We start from the raw sequence: 26,141 nt of genomic DNA, 5'->3' as shown, positions 1-26,141 counted from the left end.
TTGTTTTTTCTTTACTATAAACACCCATGTCTGTATTTGCCACTGATACGCTCCAATTTCCCCAGTGTGGGACACTAAGGGAATTTCTTATTTTATTTATCCTTTAGTTATCTTTCCCTTGGTAAATCACCCACTCGCCTGTACTATGGATGTCTGGTTTGCCTCCTGAGGTGATCTGACAGAGGATGTGCTTGAACTGGAACATTTTCCGGATCTTGTTGCGTTCCTTCACGTTTCTTTCAAAATAGAATTTAGTGCTTTTCTTTTTTCTTTTTTTTTTTCAGTTTCAACACTAAAAAAGACACTTAGGCTGAAAGAAGGGGGGCTTTATGAGTCATATTCAACAATGGTTTAAAATGAAAACATGGGATTAAAAATATACTTTTTAGAGTCTTCTTACTTATTCTGAATTTAATTTCACATAGAACAACGTAGGTCATCAAGGAGCGACCCTCCCATTTGCAAGGAAGCGGTTTGTTTGTATCATGTGATCACCTGGAAAGGCGTGGGTTACAAACGTAACAGACAAGCCCAATCAGCTCTAACTGTAGCTGCAGGCAATCTGTCGTTTGTTGAAGCCGATCTCATCCAGTTATCCTCATCATCATCATTTCTCATCGTGCGTATGACTGGGTCTGACTTTCAGGAACGCGTTTCTTCACTCCTTGGCTTCTCTGTGCGCAAACTTGGATAGAGCGCCTTCGCGCTGCTGGAACAGCCATGGGAGGAAGGCGCAGAGCCCCACCTGGATCCAACGAGGATTTCACATTTGTTAGTCCAGTTGTGAAGTACCTGCTGTTCTTTTTTAATTTTGTTTTCTGGGTGAGTGATCAAAGCGACTTTTCGCTCTCTGCGTGCTAGGTAATCATCCATCCAATCACGAAGTAGAGATTATCACGAAGTAACAATTTTAATACGATTGTTGACAAGATCTTTAGAAAGTAAATGTTTTTTTGAGTTTCTGTGGGCTTTCTGCGGCCACCAGCCGCTTCATTTTTGTTTGGCTTTAGTTACTTTTTAACTCGGATTAAACGTACTTTACACAGACCCAGTTGTAAAGTGACCTTTACATTTTACATTATAAAATGTAAAATGTAATCATCCTGTTGATCATCCAAACCTGTAGGAACAAGATTTTTCAGACTTAAAAAGCTCAAGTTTATTTTATGGAGTGCCCAAGCGAAAGCAGATTTTGCCAACATTCATACTTTTAAAGTCCAAAGGAATCAAATTTCTTCCAAATTGCAAAGCCTCGTCAATGTATTTAGTTAATCTATGTATCTTCACCAGGTTTTCAGCTTTATAATTCAAATGCAAATGCAAAACTTCCTTCAGTGACTCAACAAAGTTGAATACAATAGGGTTTCAGCATCAGGTGATCCCTTGCAGCATTTCCCAGTATGGTGTGTTGTTACAGATTAAACTTGTTAAGATTTAGAGAATTTAAATGTGTTGCTCCTGCATACGTGGGGAACAAAATCCCACAAAGTTCAGTCATAGCTGCCAAAACAAACTAGACCTGACCTTACAGCCTTTCAGGTGTGCTCCTCTGACATCGAATTTGTCTCTTAATGAATTTGCGTTTGGTGCTCAGTCAGCACGAGTTGCTGCTGTTTAAGTAAGATGAGGTTGTGTGAGAACTTGCAGTATGGAATGTGTTTTTGTGATTTCTACTGCCTCTGGCTGTCTGGGATCCAATACACTACACGCAAGCGTTTGCTACTGCATGTTTGGGCTGTTTTCTAATCTCGGTTGTCCAATCAGGACTCTGATAATGAGGTTTTGCTGATTCAGTCAGCAGAACCTCATTAGTTGTTAACATATTTTTACATTCCCCGGCAGAACCCATGTGTGTCGGGTGTCACAACTGGTTTGTAGGCTGTGCCTTTAGGAAATGAGGCAGATAAATCTGTTTCCTTATACTGATTACTGGGCTGTAGTCGCTCTGGTAATCGGATCCATTTCATTCTGAAGCTTTTCCTTTATTCTCTTGATAATGGGAGAGGAGGGCTGAATGAAGAGCTTTATTACTGACTTCTTTCCACTAAATACCTTCATGATGAAGATGAATGCAAGAGTGGGAATTTTTTATAGAATGTTTATCAATCCAGCAGTGACTCATAAATTCCAGCTGCACATCTTTATTATTATCAAGTTGAAGTGTTCAGATAGCACCACACCCATTACAACTAGAAACGCATAAAAACGGTTTTCAGCTGCTCTCTTGAACATAATCCCGTTTCTGTGTTATTTTTCATGCACTCCTCAGGTGATCTCCGTCATATTGGTGGCAGTCGGCGTTTACGCCCGTGTGATCAAGCACACAGGTAAAGTGTAGCATACATCTGCTGGGGTTTAGGACTGGGCCTTTGCTCGACAAGGCTTCATCAGACACAAGGATCAAGCAACCTGTAATGGAAAGCAGATGAAATGTAGCAATTCTCAGTTTCCTTCTTTGTTGCAGAGGCAGCCCTGGCATGTCTGGCAGTAGATCCTGCCATGATGATTATGGCAGTGGGAATCCTGATGTTCATAATCACCTTCTGCGGCTGTGTGGGCTCTCTTCGAGAAAACATCTGCCTCCTGCAGACCGTAATTGAGTTTTAAATATTGTTGTTTGTATTAATCAGTTATTTACTTAGCTAAGTTTTTATCTGAATTACAACAGGGCAAAAACTGCCTACAAGCAATCGTGACTACATATATATCTGGTGAAATAAAGTGCCTTGGGTACTCCTTTTTTCATGCTGACACATTACATCCACAAACTTGAAGTTTAAAGAAAAAGACAGATTTGAAGTTCTATTGCAAATAAAAATCTGAAAAGTGTGGCAAGTATAAGTATTTAGTCAGTATTTTACAGTATGTCTCCGCGAGCTTTGCTCATCTAGAAACTGACAACATTGCCTTTTTTTTTTTTTTTTAAATCAGGCTCAGGCTCCGTCAGACTGGATGGTAACCATCTGTGAATTTCAATTGTCAGGGATTACCAGTGATTCTTAATCTTGCCCATCCCTACCCAGCAAAAATCTCCCCACAGCATGATGCTGCCACCACTATGTGCCACCATGCTGTTGGCGTTTTCCGTCACACATAGCAGTTTACATAGAGAGCCAAAAGTTCAGTTTTGGTCTCATTTGATTGGAGCCCATCTCTCCCACGTGACTCATGGTAAGCTGCACAAATGACTTCTTGAAGGCCAGATTTGTGAAGTGCAAGACTAATTGTCTTGACAGCAGATTGTCAAATCTGAGCTGTGCCTCTCTGCAGCTCCTTCAGAGTTACGATGAGGCCCTTGGCTGCTTCTCTGGTTAATGCTCTCTTTGCATCGCCTGTCAGCTTGGCTAAGCGGCAATGTCTTGGTAGGTCTACAGTTGGGCCATTCCGTTTCCATTTTCGGATGATGGATTGAAACCGTGTTACGTGAGAGGTTCAAATTGTTCTGTAACCTAATCCAACTGGTTTTGAACTTCCCCACAACTTTCTCAATGACCCATCTGGTGTGTTCCTGAGTCCTTGCTGCTGTTTGACCCCTTAGTTTCCTAAAAAAAAAAAACTTCAGAACTACTGAATTCATACTGAGTTCAACCTTTCAGAGTAAAGGGGGTAGGGACTGAACACAAATACATGCCACTGTTGTTTAGATTTTTATTTGAGGGTTGGAAAATGTCGAAAGGTTTAAGGGGTGTCGTATGTCATAAATTGTAAATTAATAAGGTAGTAAAAACACAGTGACCTTCTTTGTTGTACAGTCATATTATATTACTAACATAACTTTGTTTTTCTGTTTTTTACCCGTCTCAGTTCTGCATTTCTCTGACAGTGATTTTGATAATCCAGATAGCTGCTGGCATTCTGGGATTCATCTTTTCCAATAAGGTGACTGAGCAACAAATGAACACATTTATGCCAGTACAACTGGTTTGAAGATGGTTTAAAAAATTCAAGATTACTAAAGAGGATTTAGACTCAAATAGTATCTGAAGTAGTTGTTTTTTTTTCATACAAACACATGTAACTGAAAGTAATATGTAAATGTACCCTATTGTTAAGAGCTTTGATAGTCTTCCAAAATCCCCAAAAATTCTAGACTTACAAAAGTCTTGCAAAAATTTTAAGTTGCGATCTAAATACTTTATTCTCACCTCAGATCTTTTTATTGTGTTTTATTTCTATTAACGCATCACAAGTTACTGCCTTTTAACTGGATTGGGTAAAGATTTTCACCAAAATGTTGAATTGAACAGTAATAAAAGCATCAATAAGGAATGAATCTGTACCTTGATTACAATGTAAAATTATTTTTCATTGAGGCTATAACAGAGACTAAATATCAACAGTATATACTTGTGTTATACATAACCAGTGAATATTGTCACTTGCCTTTGCATTGCTTCTTACACTTTCTCTGAAAAAAATATCCAATCAAAATGTCTTAGAATTTTGTTTCAGAAAGTCATTAATGGACATTTATGTACAAATCATTCTGGAGGGGCTGGGTGGAGAGAATTGATGGAACCCCTGTTGCACTAACTTCTGCCAACTTTGAAAAAGTTTTTCAATCAACCTGATTTACATGCATTTTTTTTTTTAAAATGTTGTTTTAACATGCGTATTGTTCCTTGTTTGTTTTTTTTTACCTTTTCTTTCAAGGCAAGAACTAAAGTAACTGAAATTATCAACAATGCAATCGTTCATTACAGAGATGATGTTGATCTCCAAAACCTTATCGACTATGGGCAGACTAAGGTAGGAGTTTTGTTCACATTTAAATGGTTATTTAACTTTTTTTGTTGCTAATTTGAATATTTCCACATCAATCAAAATTCAGTCTGAAGGTTAAATTCTTTCCTTCCCAGTGGTTGTTTTCTATTAAAAAAAATGTCTCAAGCTCTATTTAGTTTTTTTTTTATAAGAACCAATCAGAGCTAATGAATGATTCAGTCAATGATTATATTTATTTTTAATTACTGTCAAGTCTGTTTACTAATGATTTAATGAATTAAAAAGAATCCAATAAAGAAATTAACATTGAATCTACTCTTCTGCTACTCACTAGCAGTTTTGTGAGTAAGAAAATGAATGTTGAACATATCTTAAAGTAAGTTTGCTTGTCTCTGTCAGAAAGGGGTTTTATGACCTAAAATGTAATCACTGTATTTAGGTTTGTGGAGGAAAAGAAAGAAAAATGAAATTGAGGTTCAAATAACTTTTTATCCTTCAGCTTCTAATAGCGCCATAACCACCGGGGAGTAGAAGGAGTAGGAGTGCCTTACTTTGATCAGATCGGCTTTTTATTTTCTTGGAGCAAATTTATTTTACTGGGTTCCATCACCTCCATCTCTCTTCTCTTGAAGTCGGCTTTTCTGCTCCAGCAGTGGTCTGCTCTGTCCTGGTACTGGGTTTTGGATATGTCAGGTCCCTCACTTTGGTTCGGAACCCTTCAAGGAAGTTACCGAATGACGCCAAACCCTGTCCCTGTGAAGAATACTGCGAGAACTTCACACAGAGTTAGAACATCATGGCAACGTGTGTGATGCAAACAAAAAAACAATTGATTGCAGCCGAATCCAAACGGATGATCAGGCATACATTCAGGCATTTAAACAAATTCCCTGAATTTATTATTAAAATAATGCTTTCTGAACATAACAGTCATGTTAAAAAAAAACCATTACTTTTAGGGATACTGGGTTGTTTTTGTGATAATATCTAATAGAATATAAGATATTTTAAAGTAATCTAGATGAAAAAGGTTCTTATCTGTGAAAGGTCTAATCTTTATCCCTGCTTCTCTTGCGTTAACATCCTATATCTGTATTAAAATAAGATCTTTTTTTCTTCCATGTCCTCAGTTTGGATGCTGTGGTGGTATGATGCACAAAGACTGGTCCCAGAACATCTACTTCAATTGCAGCCAGTCTAACCCCAGCAAAGAGCGCTGCTCGGTCCCCTTCTCCTGTTGCATCCCCACCGGAAACAAGGTCAGCTTCTGATAAAATGCAGATTCACAATATTTTGTTTGTTTGTTTCCTTTTTTAGGGTATGTGTGTTTCTGTCGTATGTTCTGTTAAAGATGTAAAGATTTCTTTCTCTGCAGACGGTAATCAACACCATGTGTGGTCAGGGCATGCAAGGCATGGATCAGCAAGAAGCTGAGAAGCAGATCCACACCGACGGCTGCATAGACAAGTTGGTTGACTGGATCCACAGCAACCTGTTCATGCTGGGCGGTATTGCCCTGGGACTGGCAGTACCACAGGTACATTTTGGTGCCATGAATAAAACCCGATCTTGTTTGGAGCTGAGCGTGCAGAAAATGTTCACGCTTCTTTTCTCTTTTGCAGTTATTTGGCATGGTGTTGTCTCAGATGTTGATAAATCAGATCAAAGAGCAGATTAAACTGCAGAGCTACAACCTGAAGCACACATTTGATCCATGGAGTTGATCCTGGGCGAGGTTCTCATAAGGGACATAATAGCTCGTGGAGAAAACGGAATTGGCTAAAAAGCACACAGTGAATGCAAAAAAAAAGAAAGAAAGAAAGAAAAATAAAGGAGTTTGTTTGAAGATGTGAGACGTTGCTGCCACCTTCTGGACAGTTAAGGTGCTTGCATTACCAGAACTGCACCGGTCATCTTATTATTATTTTTTAATTGTTTATCTGTTTTTAGTGGATAAAGAGAAAGAGGTACAGAGTACTCATTCCACTATAATTTGTAAATTTCTAAAAATGGTTTGTGCTTCATATTTCAAGCATGCTTGATTTGTTTGAACTCAGGAATGATGTTCAGTTGATGTCCTCTGTGTTCTTCATTTAGTTTTCTTTTATATATATGTGTGGTGTGTATATATATATATATATATATATATATATATATATATATATATATATATATATATATATATATATATATATATATATATATATATATATATATATATATAAACATTTCTGTTATATGTCATAAAACATAAATATTTCAACTGTGAGCTTGAGAGGTCACTTTATGTTCATTCAGTGTAGGGTAAAGCCAATCTACCTGTTTGTCCATCACTGTATGGTTTGGCTCATCTACAAAACGGGACAGATCTAGACTGCAACAAACAATTAGGTCTGCAGAGAGGATCATCGGGCGGATGATCCTTCCCTCCATCCAGGACTGGTACAGGTCTGGATGACAGTCAATATTCCTGCAGATCCCGCACATCCTGGACACCCGCTTTTTAGACTTTTACTTTCAGGTCAACACTAAGGGGCACTGTTTAAATTTGCCCTTTTTGTATGTTTACATTTAATTACACATAGAAAGCAAACTGGAACCAAGTCAAATACCTTGTTTGTGTAACAAACTTGCCGATTAAAGCTGATTCTGATTTTCTGATATTGAAATGCATAAGCTACTTAAAATTGTTCTGACACACAGCATGATTAGATTCAGTTCCCCTCTTAAATGAGACCCCCCACCCTTTAGCTCCTGAAAATTATTTCTTTATTTTATGTGTAAGTAAATTAATCTTTGCTTTGAATATTATTTTTGCAGTCCTATCATGAATCAGATCAGTTCATTTGCATGCTCCATATTCAACACTATTTATAAATTGGTTTACCCTTTTCTGCATTAGCCTATATTTATTCTTTGTATATTACTTTCACAATAGCTCAGATAGAATCAGTCTGCAGTATGTTGTAAATAGTGTTTTCTGATATAAAATATGCCTCGTTTTCCCCAGGATAGCTATGTTCCATGGCAACTTTCCTAAACATATTTTACGTGTGGTTTCCCAACAGTTTATATGGTAAGAGGCCACACCAAGGAATTTTATTTAATTTACTGGTTGCATGTGTTTTCTTCTAATTTAAAGGGTTAGGGTTATTTATTTATTTGGAATATCTGCATTCTTTGATTTCTTTCTCTTTGTTTTGACCACCTCCAAAAGCTGACCAGAAACAAAAATATTTGTCTTCCTCAAATAGTACCAATTTCCAAATCTCTGATACTCTGCACATCAAGAATCTTTATTGTCGCCATGTCACTGGCTCAGGATGCACAGATAACATATAAATAAGTATCCGAGTCCAAAGAGTCAGATTTCAGTCCCGTTGCGAATGATATGAATTTCAGTGTTGTTCCATGAATTAATTACTAAACACTCCCTCAATGACACACTCATGCCTGCTGAAAATACTGAGCAATAATTTTAAGCCTTCATTTAAAGAACTGTGCAAACGGACATTCGTTGAGAAATTAAAGTGTAAAAATAGGTATTACCAGTAGTGTATTTATATAACGTAACAGTTTTGAGTCTATTAGTTTTTGATTTAATGTTTCTGAAGCGTTTACCTGATGGAAGTGGGACACATGCATTGCCAGGGTGGCAGGGATCTGTGGCAATGCGTCTGGCCCTTTACTGGACTCGTGCGGCATTAACCATGTCCAGATCTTTTAGATGCCATCCCACAATCCCCTGTGCTGCCCTCAACACCCGTGCTAAATCCTTCCTCTCCTGCACTGTGCAGGTCCCATACCACACTGTTATGCTGAGACACAAAATGCTTTCAATTGTAGCTCTGTAAAAGTTTTTTTAACAGTTTAATGGTAAGTCCAGTCCATTTCTAGAAGGAAGAAGGTGTCATTGATATATATAAAATGAACATTTTGGCCTTAAAACTGACCCTTGTGTTATACCACATGAGGTAATCACGAATTTAGATTTCCATCCATTATACCTGCTATTCCATTGAGGGTCACAGTGCGGCTGATGTCCATCTCCAGTGGTCTATGGATACGAGGTGGGGTACACCCTGGGCAGGGCACACACACACACACACACACACACACACACACACACACACACACACACACACACACACACACACACACATGCAAATGGAGAATTTAAAGAGACCAATAAATCTTGGGTCATGTTTTTGGACTGTGGGGAAGGAGAGTACCCAACAAGAACCTGTGCATGCACAGGGAGAACATGCAAACTCCATGCAGAAAGACCCCAGGAAGACCTCTGAACCCAGGATCTTCTTGCTACAAGGTAACAGTGCAGCCGTGAGTTCAGATTTGCACTGGTTCATTTGTACACGTCATTGTTGAGTATACCGCTTTTTAAGCAGCCCAAAACATCCCACTCAAAAGCCATACTTTTTCTAATTAACGCATCGTGGTCAATAGTGTCTCATGCTTTCTCCAGATCTAAAAACAGTCCAACTGTTTACCTTATATTTACTTATACTATAAATAAGTTTAATTCCAATTACATCTAAAAAATATGCATTTTATTAATATATTTTTTGGGCTTTTTTCTCTCCAGTTTATTGCATTGTTCTGTCTCAGCTCTGTCGTTTGCATTATCACCTCTAACTGTCCGTTAACGTATCGTTAATGCTACAGGATTTTTTAGGTATTCTTTTACATTTTGCAGTTTCACATAGTCGCCTACCAAACCATACTTCCCAAATAACTCTTGACATGTTGGAGCATTCGAATCAGCAGTGCCTTTACCTTGAAAAGGATTCGTTGATGTTTGACTGTTTAGAAAACAGGAACGTTATTGTTGGGAGTTTATTCAACTTGATTTGCTTTGACAGCAAAGACTGGTGTTTACCTGAGTAGATTTTAATATTAAAAGTGTGTATCTGAATGCTAATGGCAAACATCATTAGACCCATTTTAACAACTTTCATATGACTTAAGATGAAACGGTAAGAACTGAGGCTTCTTGTCTCCGTTTCAGTTTTTCTTTTCTTTTTTTTCCCCGATTAAAGGAAACAAACTCTTGGTTTGAAACATGATGCTCGTAATCTTTTGGAGAAGAGGCAGACCTGTATGTAAACCAGCTTCAGCGCAGTTCTTCAATCCAAACATTTCGTGATTTGTCTGTGGGTTAACAACTGCAGCGCTACCCCTACTACTCACCAGCCCGACTGCAGAAACAAATGTTGTGATTTAGTGGGGAAAATGATGAAAGCGTGACGTCTTTGTGGGTGTTTCTCTTTGTGAGGAGTATCATTCGACCTGTGTGTGTTGGTCTGGCCTCCACCGCACTGTGTGTGGTCCTGTTTTTTTTTTTTTCCTTCTTATATAGTCTGTGACTCACTCAGACAGCCATGCCATGAAGGAAGGCCCGAGCACATTCTCTTGCTTACAGGATAGAACCGATTGTACCTAGTTTTAACCGGTAAGAAGAAACAAGGAATCCAAAGCCGTCCAAATGCCACATGTGTAGTTTCAGCAACACATTTTTTACCAGATATAAATAGGTTAGCATTGAAGTCCTCTGTGGCCATCTAAGGCAGAAAAAGGAATGCCCAGTTCATTATTGTATCCGAAAATGACTCCCAAACTAATGAATCTTAGTCATTTTGAACTATAAACTTGGCTAAATCAAGCACACATTTATCACATTATCAGGGTTTGGTGCCAATGACCTCCTAAAATTCTACCATTCTCTCTGATGAGTGTGTCATGAAATGCAAAAAATATTTAGATGTCAGCCTAATTTGTTGTAGCTTGTGCAGTTTCAAGGAAATCTGCACCCAGGAAAAAAGAGGAAGAAATGCTAGAGACCTACTGATGAAAAAGCTAAAATTCTGCAAAACAAAAAGACATCAAATTAAGGCGTTTCATAAAAATTGTGGGTGCCAAACAGCTCATGCAGAGTTGAAATAACATGGCAAAGCTACACTGATAAAAGAAACGGTTAAAAATGTGTCTAAAACTTTGTAACCATTTTATTTGGGCAGATTTAATCGTTTTGAATAGAAATAGCGTCAGCAAAAAAAATATTATAGTATAACTAAATTATTGAAATGATCATTAATTCATGTCACAATTTTATGAATCAATTTAAATTGGTTCTGGTTGTTTTGGATTAAATTAATTAACCAGGGAATGCTTCAATGTACAAAAGGATTCAACAAATCACAAACTGTGTTGCCCTGTTCTTTGTGGAAAAAAATCGAGTTCAGGTGCAACCAGTGCACCGGCGGATGCGTTCTGCATTTTAGATTAGATTAGATTAGATTCAACTTTATTGTCATTACACAGGTACAGGTACAAGGCAACGAAATCCAGTTTAGGTCTAACCAGAAGTGCAATAACAGCAAGTGCAGGATAAACAATGGTTCCATAAGTACAGGACATGGGATTTTACTGAATAAATATAGAGACTATTATAAACAGAATTTTACTGATAGATTTGTCCTATCAGTATAATATATAGATAACTAGTATTGTGAACTAAATTTACAGCTGAATGTGTACCGAATATGATATACAGGTGGATATTACTATAAATAGAGGTTTACAGATATGCACAATAGCATAATATACAGATGATTGTTGATTGTTATTATAACATTTTGAATGACACTATCCAGATTTCTTAAAACAAGACGCTAATTTAGGGCACGTCCGATTTGCCGTTGGACGTACAAACAAGCAACACAGACGATTTGTTATTGCGTTTGCATCAATCCTCCCCTAATGTTGAGCCACCCTGGGTGTTGAGCCAGTCCTTCAAGTCCCATCTCAGTTTCTTATGGGAGCATAACACTGCAAACTTTGAAAAAAAAAAGGAAAACTCCTTTCACAAGAGCAAACCTGTTGGATCCGTGTTGTGTTGATCATCTGGGGGGTCCTTCAGATGAGAAGCTCTGAGCAAGGCCCCTGCCATAAGGCACATTCTTCCACTAGCAGAGGGGGGATGGGAGAGGAGGTTTTTGTTGCTCTGGCTCTCCCCCACCATGTGCATACCAGAGACAAAAAAACCCAACCAGACACTGAGCTGCAACCAACAGGAGCACAAACACCGAGGGACTGTTGCCACCAGATACCCTGCATGGAGGAAAAACAGATTCTTGGGACGTATACACAGCTTTTAGGATCATTTCTCAATTTTAGTTTTCGGCTGAAGAAGAAGAAGGGGGTGGTGCATGTGAGCAGGAGATCCTATTACAGAGATCCTTGACTTTTTCAAGTTTTTTTTTTTCCATAGGTGGGGGTAGGGAAAAGTAACATTCTCTGTTATCCTGTTCTTCCTAAACCCATCCAGCGAATACTACTATTTTCTTTTACTCATTAATACTTTTTTGGCCCCGTTGGAGCTGAATAATGAGGAACTTTAGGACGACTCTGTGGCACACGGACGGAGAGAGCAGAACCAAAAAGTTTGAGAGGACTCCGGGGAAACTTTAAAAAAGAACAGAAAAAAAAACGCCCTGCAGCTTTCCTCCAAGCATGGAAACCTCTAAATGCGGCGTAAAGGCCACCTTTCACCAGAGTAGCGTGCGGTTTGGTTGCTGAAGCCTCAAAGAGTTTGAAAACCAGCTGGATTTTTTTTCCCTCAGGTCCGTCTCTCCTCTCTCAAGATGTCTTCCCAGGGTCGGAGCTCCATTGTTGGGATGCTGTGCGTCTGGGCTGCTGCCTGGCTGTCGGGCTGCAGGGCAGTGTTGGCCCCGAACGGGACCATGTTTGAGGACAACTGCAAGAAAACCTCAACTTGTGAGGCGCTGAAATACAACACATGTTTGGGATCACCGTTACCCTACACCCATACATCTCTGATCCTGGCCGAGGACTCCAGCAGCCAAGAGGAGGCTTTTGAGAAGCTGACCATGTGGTCTGGTAAGTTAAATTAGAGCAGTGAAATCGTAAAGATGCTAAACTGATAAAGCTCCGTGAATATTTCGCATTTTGTAACAGTTCAACCACTAATTATGTTATCTGATCGGGTGTCAGTGGTGCATATGGAGTTGAAGAAAGATGATCAAAAGTCTCTTGTAACCCACAAAAAAATCTGAAAAGTGTGGTGTGCTTTTCTTTTCAGCCGTCCTTTATCAACTCTTTGCAGAACCACCTGTCGCTGTGATAATAGCTCCAAGTCTTTCGCTTTATGTTAAGATTTTGCCCAAACAAAGCTCAAGTTCAGGCAGATAATCTTTGACATTTCCTGGCCTTGCTGAAGAAGAAACAATCCCACAGCTTAATGCCGCCACCCCCATGTTTCATAACGGAAAAGGTTTATTTTAGCCTCACCCAAGCAGAATACCTTCTTTATATATTTGCTCCATTCACGACATGGCTCATGGGTAATTTTAAATTGCACTCCTAATTTTTATTTATTAGGTGAATTCTTATGACAACTTGTTGCAATGAAATTTGTTTAGGGGAATCATAGTAAAGGTGGCTTTGTAAGATAAACATGACCCTAGCTTCAGAAAGAAGAGTCATAATGTGCACACTGAATCGACTTCTAATTTGGCCTACCAAGGTTTTTAAGTAACTCAATTTAATCATAACCAAATTAAGTCAATTTATGTACTATGTTGCATTAACACAGCAACTAATGTCAAAAACAAAGTAACTTACTACAGCAGGTATAGGAAAAAAGAACAGATTGATCAGTAAAATAACAGTATAGTGTTTTACGTTCTTTAATTGTGTGCCGTTTTACTACAACAGGATGATTGAAGTGATTATGGTCTGGGATGAGCTGTATCAGCTACTCATTTGTAGAACTTCAGGGTATGAAAGTTTAAAAGGTAGTAAAGGTAACAAGGGAGACAATAGTCATTATAGTAGAAATAAATGTAGAATTACACAGTCAGAATTGTTGAAGGAGCCACATTCTCCTAAACATTTTAACCAATGAAAATTAATTTGCTGCCACACATGTGCAGACAGTCATTATCTTCTTCTGTATTTTGCAGCAGCTATTGTTAATTAAGAGTGTTGTATTTTATTAGTGGAAGGTGTGATAATTTATATTTAATGTACAAGTGAAAGAACAATTACTGCTGGACCTGATTGTGGAAATGACAACAAATTGAACCTGAAAACCAAGGAACCTGATCACTGACCATTATAATAATAATACTATCCATAAACAAATCTAAGTGTTGTTAGCAATACAAGTTAATAACAATGTCTTAATTTGCACTTTTAAACACATTAGAAACATGTTCACAAAATGAGGTTATTGTTTGCACTACTGGTTTAATTAGACATAAATTGTCTAAACTACAAATACACGTAAAGGTTTTGCTATCACTAGGTTTTATGTACAAGGCAGCCATATTGAATTTTAGGAGCAGTAAGTAAGATATTTACTGTAAAATCAACCTAAAACATTCTCATTTCTCACTTGGAATGGAAGTAACAGTCCCAATAAGCAATCGGTCCTCTCCATCAACAATGACTTTTTTGTCTTTTCAAGAATAGTCCGGAACTACTTTGGTTCAGAGTGTGGCCCGTGTTTACTTCCTGGTTCCTGAGCCAATCATATGAGAGTTCCCAGCACAGAGCGCAGTATTTGGCATTTTATCTTGGCAAAAAAGCAACAGCCTGCTAACATGGAAGCCAGTAAGAGAAGCGGACCAGAAGTATGCAAACCACATTTTTAAATGGAGAAGTTGTAATACCATCACTCCACCACTGGTGATTTCGACCATAGGATATCCTGGTAGGTTTAGTCAAGACTTTCCCTGAGCCCTCCAACCAATCTAAAATTCTTCTGTGTTTAATCGGGTTTAACTGATGAGGCATATTCTAGCTGATACCAATATCTGGTTTACCTTAAGGTCTAACGTAATGATTCTCATTTTTACCAATGCTGTTTTTATTTCTCTAAAGACCATAGTGAAAAAATGTGGTGCTGGTGTTCTGACAGTTCACCATATCCATCGGGAATGGCACACCCTCGGTTTATGCGAATGCGCTGCATTGAAACCTGCATAACTGCGCATGCGTTTGATTCCATTCATCGTTTCAGTGTACCTCTGACCAGAAGTGGTTTATGTGTGTTATGCTGCGGATTAATTACAAATTACTTAATTGCATCCCTTGTAAGAAATGTACACTGAAGTTTTCTAGAAGTTGTTTAGAAATCTCCTGTAAGCTTCGTCGATAAAATAGTCTACAACGACAGACTGAGATAAAAATCAACTAGCAGTATGCTTTTCTGGTTCTTTTGTTAGGGGGTACTTAAAAATGTAAAATCTTCTAAACCAGCCTGTTTTTGATTAAACTCATAAAAAATGCATAAAATCAGATGCTGTTGGTTGAAGCATTTATAGGCAAGGCAAGGCAAATTTATTTATATAGCACAATTCAGTACAAAGACAATGCAAAGTGCTTTACATCATTAAAATATAGCAAAATAAAACAGAATAAAAGCAAGTAGGAATAAAATATAGATAGAAAATAGAACAAAAAAGTGGTGATTCAGTTAACTAGGACAGTTGAAGGCAATTTTAAACAAATGTGTTTTTAATCTTGATTTAAAGGAACTAAGGTTTTAGGCGGAAAATGTAGAGTTCTTAGTTTTGATGCATTTAATGAATGACCAGGTCAGTTCCGATCGCTTGCTTCTTGATTGGTGCATCTCTAGCAAAAAGTATTCGCCGTTAGTCAAAAACCTCACCGATACGTTATAAAACGGGAAATGTTCACAGTCGTGTTTTGTGTAGCTTTTTGAAGCGGTGAACACGTTTGCACTTTCAGTGACGTTTTTGTGTCCTAGGACTGCGAAACGCTCCACGCTGTTGGTCGGTCATCCAGCCACTGCTCTGTGCCATCTACATGCCGAAATGTGAGAACGGACACGTGGAGCTGCCCAGCAAGAGCCTGTGTTTGGCCACACGTCGCCCGTGCAGCATTGTGGACCGGGAGAGGGGATGGCCCAATTTCCTCAAATGTGACCATTTCCCTGTGGGCTGTTCGGTATGTCTGCTTTTATGTGTCTGTATTGATCCCCCGGGAGAAACTTTCTCTGTCTGCTTGTTGAAAGACCCGAGTATAGGTCAGAAGTACAACAGTGTGCCATTACCAGCTACTTAGAATTACAAAGTTAGAAAATAAAAATCACCTTATCTTTAATTATCAGATTTTTCTTTTGTTTTACTTCACAATAAAAAAAAAATAGAAGCTGGTTCTCTTGCCAGATGGCCTCATTCGCATTGCTTTTGTGTGCAGAACGAGGTGCAGAAGCTGAAGTTCAACACCTCCGGCCAGTGTGAAGCTCCTCTGGTGAAGACCGACATTCAGTCGAGTTGGTACAAGGACGTAGAAGGCTGTGGCATCCAGTGTGACAACCCCCTGTTCACCGAAGAGGAGCACAGTGATATGCACGCCTACATTGCTTACTTTGGCACAGTCACCCTCCTCTGCACCTTTTTCACTCTGGTGAGACATAAATACACCCTCCACCAAAGGAGGAGCTGTTTTATTGGTCATGTCTTCCTTCACTGTTCGGAAAAGTATAGAATTTGATGACAGTATGTTCCAGGGCCGGATAACTAGGGGAAGATATTTTTTCTGTACAGCCTTCCTTCCTTAGAACCCTTTCTCATGTATTTCCATCAAATCATCAAATTTTTTTCTTCCTTTGTTCCTTTTGTCTGTTTCTTTACCCTGTCTTCCTTTTATTTTGAACTTTCTTTCCCATGTTGTATCCTTTCTTTCATGGTTCTTCATCATTGTCTTTAATACTTTGCATTTTAAAATGAGCCTCAAGGATAGAAAACGGTTCACATCTGTTGTTTTTAAATTTGTTGGGGCCGTGTGTCAGTTCAGGGCTACATGTCGGGAACGGCCCTTTAAGGGTCCACTGTTGGATCTCCTCTAGATGACTGTATATCCTTACATATTAACGCACGGCCACCGTCTCCCTTCTGACTCGATTCAGGCCACGTTTCTTGCCGACTGGAAAAACTCGAACCGCTACCCGGCCGTCATTCTCTTCTACATCAACGCCTGCTTCTTTGTGGGCAGCATCGGCTGGCTGGCCCAGTTTCTGGACGGAGCGCGCAAAGAGATCGTGTGCAAGAGCGACAACACGATGCGGCTCGGGGAGCCCTCGTAAGTGGAAAAGGCTCCGGCCCTGGTTCGGGTGACGGCAGGAACGGAAAACCGCAGAAATACAAATAAAAGACGCTTTCAAATCGTCGCCCTCTCTACAGGTCTTCAGAAACGCTGTCGTGCGTCACCATCTTCATCATCGTGTATTACTCCATGATGTCAGGCGTGATTTGGTTCGTCATGCTGACCTACGCCTGGCACACATCCTTCAAGGCCCTCGGTACAACTCACCAGCCGCTGTCTGGGCGAACCTCCTACTTCCACATGGTGACCTGGTCCATCCCTTTTGTCCTCACTGTTGCCATCCTTGCTATAGCTGAGGTGTGTAAAAAGCCTTCTTGAGGTCGCAGGCTTTGAGATTTATGAAATAACCTGAAACTGTCACGTTTTATCCTTTGCGTTTGTGGCCCAAAGGTGGACGGAGACTCTGTGAGTGGGATCTGCTTTGTGGGCTACAAGAACTACCACTACCGGGCCGGGTTTGTGCTGGCGCCCATCGGAGTGGTGCTTGTTGTTGGCGGCTACTTCCTCATTCGGGGTACGTTTGTGTGTTCAAATTCATCCTTTGCTCTTTCATGCATGAAATGATGATAACCTCACTCTAGATGTTTCTTCTAATGTTTTTAAGTCACCCTCATGTTGACAAAATGTGGTCAGAATGCAAAAAAAAAAAAAAAAGAAATTGTAATTTTTCCTTTAAACTAAAGTGGCCACATATTTTTCAGTTTTCCTACATTACACTGTGTGGTGAAAATAAATCAGCCTCTTCTTTCTATGTACGTAATACGTAACAAAGAGTCATCAGTAAACGCCATAATTAACCCCTAACTTTATACGCCCAAAAATACTGGCTCACCTTTCTAAATCATTAAATTCAGTTGTTCCACTAACTTCCACTCCCAAAATGATTTACATAACTAATATCCAGCGAATAGACACATATAGGACTGCTTCTAAAACAGAAAAAAAGTCCTGAAGATGAAATGATTTGGTAAGAAAATGCTTGATCATAGCATCAAATTAAATCATCACACAAACAAAAATATAAAGTTTAGTGCCAATTGTGGTATTTTAAAGAATAAAACAGATACAAATGTAAAATAAAATTATATATATATATATATATATATATATATATATATATATATATATATATATATATATATATATATATATATCATTCCAAAATAACTAAAAACATTTCCAAAACAGATTTTATTCACAACATAAAGCTTTTAAAACCAATAATCACAGTAGCTGAAAAGTGCAAAGTAATTCTATTGACAATATTTACTGTTTACCGTGTATTCACTTGGCTTAAATGGCACCACAGGCTCATCAGATAGAAGATAACTTTAGAACAAGGAAGCTTGTGTACTAATCAAAAATCTGTTTTTAACATAAGCTGTGCGGGTTTATGTCTGGGTCCGATGTATTTTTGGATAAGACAGGCTTATTCTTCATTCGGTGAAGTAATTAAGAGTTGGGTGGAGCTGAAAGTAATTGTACTCAAGTAAGAGTGAAGTTGCTTCAAAATGATGCTGCTCAAGTAAAAGGTACATATTTTTCAAAAACTGACTAAAGTAAATGTAACCAGTTGATACCTACTGTAGTGAGTGGCTCTGAGCTCCTGTTTCATAACACTCTCCTCTAAAAAAATCTCCTTTCTAGGTGTCATGACCTTATTTTCCATCAAGAGTAACCACCCGGGACTGCTGAGTGAGAAAGCAGCCAGCAAAATCAACGAGACGATGCTGAGACTTGGTAAGATCTGTCGTCCGTTGCCTCTCCCGTTCCTTTTTCCTGACATTTTGAGGGACGAACCTCTGAGCTGAGGCGCGGTGACGACTGTCTCCGGGAACAAATGTTTTGTCTGAAGCAGCAGGCAACGCGGCACAAAGAATGTAAACACCCTTAATACCGCCGCGTGATATGATGACCCAGGAGAACGCCTTGTTTACGTTGGCAAATGCCAGAGTTAAAGGAAATGTTTTTTTTTTTCTAAATAAGCATAAATCAAATAATCTGTTTTATGTTCTATCATTTGTTGTGTTTCGTACCATTAGGTATATTTGGATTTCTGGCATTTGGCTTTGTTTTCATCACATTTGGATGCCACTTTTATGACTTCTTCAACCAGGCTGAATGGGAGAGAAGCTTCAGAGAATATGTGCTGTAAGTTCTCAATATAGACTTCCTACTATTCGCCCTGACATCACAATGTTTTTTTTTTTGTTTTTTGTTTTTTTGGTTGGATAAATTACACTGCAAAAACGGAACTAAAAATAAGTAAAATGTTCTCAAAATGTATGTATTTTTCACTGATTTGAGCAGGTAAATAAGATAATTTGCCAATAGAATAAGATTTTTGCACTTACAATAGGAACAAATCATCTCCATCATCCTATTTCAAGTGCAATATATCTAATTATCTTATTTTAGGGGTCAAAATACTCATTCAATTGGCAGATAATCTTGTATACCTGCTCAAATCTAGGACAAAAACACAAATTTTAAGAACTTTATACTTATTTTTAGATCAGTTTTTGCAGTGTATAAGATGACACCAAGCAGCCAAGAGGCTCAATGTAACTTTGGGGTATGTGCAGAGATCCACAGCTCGTGTGAGATAATCTGTTGAAGGTACAAGCATTTAGTCGTGCACTCTGCAAATCGGACATTTATAATAGACTGGTGAGACGAAAGCCAGGAAAAGTCCTGTTTGATGTTTCTAGACTGATGAGACCAGAATGACACTTCCTAGCCTACATGAAAGACTAAAGAAAGGCTTTCTATGGGTAAAAATTAACACTCTGAACACAGCACCCCCCTGTTAAGCATGGTGGTGGCAGCATCATCCTGTGGGGGATAAAAAGAGGCTACACATGAAGAAGGTTGAGCCCTGAGAGCCATATTTTTAGATCCATATCCGTCATAATCACAATTATGACCTTAACTCTTGCCACCAAAAAAAACAATGAAAAGCTTTGAAATGTGTGAAAGTGTTACAAACTATTTCTTTAAAATGCATTTATTTGTTCTTTGTTTTTTGTAATTTCTATTACTTTATCAAATGCAGTTTTCTTTTAAATTTTTTTAGACTGCACCTGATTTAAATCAAACCAATAATAAAAGCCCAGCGTGACCCGTAAAAGTCAAATCTTGTCGAGGAGTCGAAGCTGAATGTTCTCTATGTGTCCGCCAGGTGCGAAGCCAACGTGACTATCGCTTCTCAAACCAACAAGCCTATCCCAGAATGCACCATTAAAAACCGTCCCAGCCTGATGGTGGAAAAGATCAACCTGTTCTCCATGTTCGGCACAGGAATCGCTATGAGCACCTGGGTCTGGACCAAAGCCACCTTCCTCATCTGGAAGCGCACTTGGTTCAAGTAAGGAATTACTGAGGGAAAACCTTCCCCTTTATGATCAAAAGTGGATCATAAACTACATAAACTACACTCTGTTCCTTTCCCAGGATCATTGGTCGCAGTGACAACGAACCCAAGAGGATAAAGAAGAGCAAGATGATTGCTAAGGCATTCGCTATGAGGAAGGAGCTCCACAAGGACCCGGAGAAGGAGCTGTCCTTCAGCATGCACACGGTGTCCCATGATGGCCCAGTGGGTTAGTATGCGTTGCCTACTGATGTGAAACTGCTGATGTCCCATCAGGTCCAGGGACCTAAAGCACCATCCTGTGAGCAGTATGTGCTACTGCATGGGTCTTAGGGAACCGTTTGGACAGGTGGTCACACTACACATATAAATATGGATTAAAGCTTGGTTATCGTTCATAAAATGCATTGTGTTAAAACACATTTTTAAATGGCTGCTTCAACTAAGGTACTAAAACTAGAATAAATAGATGATATGTCAGGGGTTTTCAAATATAAAAAGCATATAATATATACGGTATACATTTTGTTTTAGAGCAATGGTACAAACTGTAAGGTTGCTGTTGTTAAAAGTCTAATCTGCGATTTTTTCCAGAAATCTAATGAAATGTAATGTAATATAAAAGTAGGAAACGGCCAAGTCCATTTTTGAATGACTGCACAAGACCATCTTACCTTGCTCTTCCGCTCCTCAGGGGGATCGGGTAAAAACAAGTCTCCCAGATCCACTCTGTTCTTATTTCTAATTGTTCCTATTTCTTTCTACTGAGGCCTTCCTCTGCTCCTCATAAACTTTTGTTTGCTTCATGCCACGCTCAGCCATGTTTAAAGCATACGGTGAGAGCAGTGGAGCTACAGTGAAGCTAACATCGAACCAATAGATAAGGTGATACCCCTGAACTTGAGGGGCAGAGGGGGGCGTGGCCAGGACCAATGCTCTGACCAATCCCTGCCATTCGGACCGAGCAGCAGGGATTGGTCAGAGTTTTTGCAGGCCTACAGCTTTCACAGAGATCGAATTTTTTAATGTCCTTTTTCTGAATACATTATGTATTGACTACTACTACTACGCATTATGTATTGAGTTTTTCTTTCCACTATCGCTTCATGCTTGCTCAGTATGAGGGATTGCTGCAAAGCCATGTACAATGCAGACGACTCTCCCTGTGGCTCTATGCTTCTCCTGGAGTGAATGCTGCTTGTCAAGACTTGATGCAATCAACTGGTTCCCTTTATATAGGAAATTTTTGACCAATCTGTATAATATGATTGAATTTGACTTTGTAAAGTGCCTCGAGATGACATGTTTCAAGAATTGGCGCTATATAAATAAAATTAAATTGAAATTTAATTGAATTACTTATGGAAGGACCATTTCAGTATAACAAATATGTTTCTGAACATGATTACCAACTGTACCTTTAAATTAAGCCTCCAGGATAGAGTTGGACTTTAAAGTGATTCCAATTTGAAACTCCTTTATTTCTTGTTTCCTAGCTGGGATCAATTTCGACCTGAACGAGCCGTCCAACGATGTTTCATCAGCATGGGCGTTGCACGTTACCAAGATGGTCGCCAGACGGGGAGCCATTCTGCCTCAGGACATTTCTGTCACTCCCACTGGGACGCCAGGTGAGATTCCTGAGTGTTGCAGCTTCTGCAAAGAGAAGCAGCCTCGTTGAACATTTCTGCTCACATTTGTTCATTTTCAATTTGGCAAACAAAGACATCTCGCAAAAGTATTTATACCGCTTGAACTGAGATGTGTAGTGAAGTTGTCTCTAGTTGTTTATGCACCACTTTTTGTTGGTAGATTCCACAATATAAAAAATGTCCTTGAAGTTTGTGATTATAACACGACAAAATGTGACAAAGTTCAGTTTGGCTAGTGTTATGTTTGGTTTTATGTGTAGCTTTTATAGCAGTCTCTTTTTTTTTGTTCTTCTTTAAATAATTCTTCTTCTCCAACAGTGCCCCCTCCAGAGGTGAGGAACAGGCTGTGGATGGTGGAGGCAGAGATATCGCCCGAGATGATGAAGAGGAAAAAGAAGAAGAAGAAAAGGAGGAAGGAGGTGCGTAAGGCGGAGGAGGCGGTGGAAAACCCGACTCGGCTTCAGCGAGAGTTTGGCCGCAGCTCGGTTCCCCGCCTGCCTAAGCTTCCCTGCCACCCAAGCCTGGTGGCCAACCTGCGCGAGCAGCAGAGGCAGCAGACGTTGGAGCAGGAGGTCCTGCCAGGCTCTTTACCGGAACCTGAACCGTGCGAGGAGCGGTGTCCTTACCTGCAGTGCCAGAGCGGCAGAAACGGTTACCTGATGGCCCGTGTTGATTGTGCAGAGAATCTGGGCCTCAGGCCTCGCGGTCAACCTTTGACTTCAAACTGGCAGGCTGGTGGATCATCAGCGTACCCCAGAGAGGCGGATCATACTGACGGGCTGTCGGAGAGAATGGCTCACGTTGCTCGGGTGCCGGCAGGCCGCAGGGCCGGCTATGGACCCGTCCACTCCAGGACCAATTTAATGGAGGCGGAGCTTATGGACGCTGACTCGGACTTTTGAAACTGCAGAGTGAGCAGGAAAACCGGTGACTGCTGGTAACCTTAGGAGATTCTTACTGCAGTGCACCAGACCCCAACGTCACCAAGACCCTAAATGAGTCGTCAGTTTTACGTCTCTTGCTGTTTGCGTTGAGTGAGTGTGTCTGCGAGTGTGCAAAGAAAAAAAAATGTATTTGGAAGAAAAAAAAAGAGAGAAATAAACTTCTGTAAATATCTTTAGAAAAGATTAGTTTTTATACTGTATTTTGTACGTCATACTCTATTTTCTGTGATATTTTAAAGCGACTCTGTGACAGCAAAAGAGATCGGGGCAGCTAAACTGTTCATGTCTTTGAAAGCATGGGCTGGAATGAGGTTCTCATGGTGTGATTACGTTGAGTAAAAGATTTTAAGTTTCATGCTATTATGGTATGTAAAGTAGTTAGACAAAGGTTTAAAGCAATAGATGTATAATATGAGCTAATTGCTTTTATCATATACAGAAAAACAACAATTATTCCCACTGGTCCTGAGCAAGAATAATGTTAGTTACAGAGGTGCCAGAGTTCGGAACCGGCCAATTATTCCTTGATGGGCAGCTTAAATTCTTAATGTTCAAATAAAAAAAAATCTGATTTTTTTTTTTAAATGGATGACAACTACTTTTCTACCAGGCCTACCTTAATAGGAGGCTACATTATTAAGGGGCACACTTTAGCATCGACATTAAATCCTTTGATTTTTGTCCAGGAATGTTTTAAAGTAGCTGATTTTGTATTATTTTTCCGAGCAGGACAATTTAGTAGAAGCCTCCTTTCAGCCAGCTGGCCGTCAGTGCCCAGTTACAGGTGAGTGTGGAGCGTTGCTCCGTGTCCCGTAGAGCAAGAGAAAATGCCAGCTTTTCTGTCACGTCCTCTAGAATCTAATTAAAAGACCTTCAACCTGGCAAGGATATAATGAAAGACTTTCCCTTAACTATTTAAATATCTTTATACCTGTAGTCAGCCCCTTCCTATAACAAAATGAGTCATTTTTATTCCTGCAGCCCGACCCATTGATCAGTGCTGTCCTAGTTAAAGGTGATTTTATTCTCCAGGTAATTCTGTCAAACTGTTTAAAAAAATACTTATTTGAATGCTTTTATTTAAAGAAAAATCATATCGCTTCCTTTAAGGAACTATAAACTAAACATTAGCTAGCTTGATGTTTTAACTGTTAGCTTCCATTATTACCAACATTAGAGAAAAAATTACTAACTGGTCGGAGCTTAACATTTGTTCCTGACAGAATAAAGCGTAAAAGTGGAGTGCAGAGGAGTAAAGTCTGCATGAGCCCGTTTTTAAATTTCACACTACACTTCACCTCTTTTTTTTACAGAGAATCCCTTGCAGTGCCATCATGTCCCTACTTTTATTGCTGCAGTGTTTATTGATCTTCTGTAAGCGCAACATTCTTGTGCAAAAAAAGAAAAAAAAAAGTATTTTTATATTTGCTTTGTTGCCTGGTGCAACAACGCATCTCTTTGTCTTTTGTTTGTAGAAAAAAAACGTTTTATTCAGTTTAGCTGCATTTGTCATGTTTTCTGCTTAGTTTCCACTTTTCTGTTTTGTACATTTAGGGAAAAAAAGACATGTATTTCTTCTGTTGTGTGTGTATATATATTTTGTTCAAAGTGGTCTCTGGATGTTCTTGTCCTCTTCAGTCTAGCGTTTTCATCTGCATCACAGATGCTTGGAAAGGTCGGCTTCTGCAGAATATTTCCTCATTTCCCTGTCTGAATTAAGGTGCTGTTTATAGTCTTTATACGGCTCTGCATAGTAGCTTATATGTTCAGCGGAGTTGATGAATAAAAAGGGATGAGTTGGCTGTTTTTCTTCTTCTTTCAAATAAATCTTCCGCTGTTATTTGTGCTTCAACCAAAACAAAAGTGGTGAGGTGCAAGCTTCTGTTCACTGTGGATAAAAGACGCTAAAATATACTGTTTTACTGTTTCCTAGCCAACACACTCACAAGAAAATTGTTTTATGTGTTTAGTAAAAAAAATTATGTCAGATTTATTTAAGCTCTTTGCTACTACACTTTCAATGACTGAATTGTGGCATAGCTCATGTGCACAAAATTATTCAAATTTTAAATGAAGTATTTTTCTTATGTCCTGAAAAGTTAATACTTCTGCTTTTGTATTCTGTAAAAAAAAAAAGAAAGAAGAAAGACCTTGCAGCGTTGTGTAGAAATTAATACTGTCACTTAACTGTGCAGCTATGCTTGTTTTTTATATATATATATATATATATGATAATAAAAGTAATATCACTGAAACAGGCCTGGCAAGAGTAATCATTGCTCTGGAAATCAGTCTAGACAACCACGGTGGTGAAAAGGAGTCTCATATTTGTTTTCTTAAAAATTAGGCATTCATGTTTCCTAACCTTGTTAGGAAAATGTTTTCTATTTTGTTGGCCTAGAAAACATTTTTTTATCGAGTGTCAGCAACAAAAATGGGAACTTGCTTCTAAAACCTTTGCAGCATTTAGACAAGTTTACAGACTGGTTGTCCAAATCTGTTGTGTCTCTGAAGGTTTAAATGAAAGAAACAGACATGGCTAGTAAAAGAAAAAAGCTCATCCTAAAAATGATGGAAAATGTCAATCTGTATCCGCTCCATTTGCTATTGCGACAAATTTGTACCATTCCTAAACTGCATTCAAGGTTCCAGGTAAAACGGTTCCAGTGGCCACAGATGGCCCCCAGGCCACATTTTGGACACGCCTGGTTTAAGAGGTGCTGCTTTCCACTGCTACCCCCTCAAATCACCTCAAGCCGAGTTAGATTGAACGGAGAGCATAAGCTCAAATCAATCCTCAGATCTTGCCACACATTCTCAGTTGGATCAAAGTCAGGTCTGCCATCCTAACACACGATGAGCACGCTTTGATCTACACATTTCTATTGTGGCTCTGGCTGTATGTTCAGGGTGTCTACTGAGGGAAAGTGAATTGCTACCCCTAGCTAACAGGTTTATTTGTCTTCCCATCAGTCTGACCAGCTTCCCTGCCTCTACTAAACGCTGGCACAACAATGCTGTGCAGTCAGTCTAGGGGAAGATTTACCAAATCACTTTTCAACTTTTCTTTTTTTTTTTGCATGTGTGGCAGTTTGGTCTCCTCTGATCTATCCTGACAACAGGTTCTTCCACCTGAGCTGTGGGTCTCTGCAGCCTCTCCAGAGTTCCTCTAAGTTGCTTCCCTTATAAATGCAGTTTTGCTCAGCTTGTCGGTTTAAACACTCAGTTTCACCTTTTTTTGCACATTTTTGCAGTTGTGCCTTAATGCTTTTG

The 26,141-nt window shown here is 39.2% G+C and overlaps 2 protein-coding genes across 2 annotated transcripts; both read left to right on the top strand.

Moving 5' to 3' along the window:
* Nucleotides 1-720: 720 nt before the first annotated feature.
* tspan33a (tetraspanin 33a) lies at nt 721-6,844 on the top strand. The gene is made up of 8 exons (XM_012850746.3): nt 721-822; nt 2,270-2,327; nt 2,465-2,592; nt 3,805-3,879; nt 4,654-4,749; nt 5,856-5,984; nt 6,101-6,262; nt 6,348-6,844. The coding sequence occupies exons 1-8, from the start codon at nt 721-723 to the stop codon at nt 6,447-6,449; spliced, it is 852 nt and encodes a 283-aa protein (XP_012706200.2). The 3' UTR covers nt 6,450-6,844.
* Nucleotides 6,845-12,386: 5,542 nt separating this feature from the next.
* smo (smoothened, frizzled class receptor) lies at nt 12,387-24,342 on the top strand. Its single transcript, XM_012850720.3, has 12 exons — nt 12,387-12,642; nt 15,539-15,738; nt 15,991-16,200; nt 16,703-16,875; nt 16,977-17,196; nt 17,290-17,413; nt 18,547-18,639; nt 18,942-19,050; nt 20,081-20,266; nt 20,353-20,501; nt 21,769-21,903; nt 22,243-24,342. The coding sequence occupies exons 1-12, from the start codon at nt 12,387-12,389 to the stop codon at nt 22,824-22,826; spliced, it is 2,439 nt and encodes an 812-aa protein (XP_012706174.2). The 3' UTR covers nt 22,827-24,342.
* The last annotated feature ends 1,799 nt before the right edge of the window (nt 24,343-26,141 follow it).

The sequence above is a fragment of the Fundulus heteroclitus genome, chromosome 17 (genome assembly GCF_011125445.2).
Source record: "Fundulus heteroclitus isolate FHET01 chromosome 17, MU-UCD_Fhet_4.1, whole genome shotgun sequence".
Taxonomy (NCBI): domain Eukaryota; kingdom Metazoa; phylum Chordata; class Actinopteri; order Cyprinodontiformes; family Fundulidae; genus Fundulus; species Fundulus heteroclitus.
The sequence above is the reverse complement of the archived record's forward strand: the minus strand, read 5'-3'. Positions and strand labels throughout refer to the sequence as shown.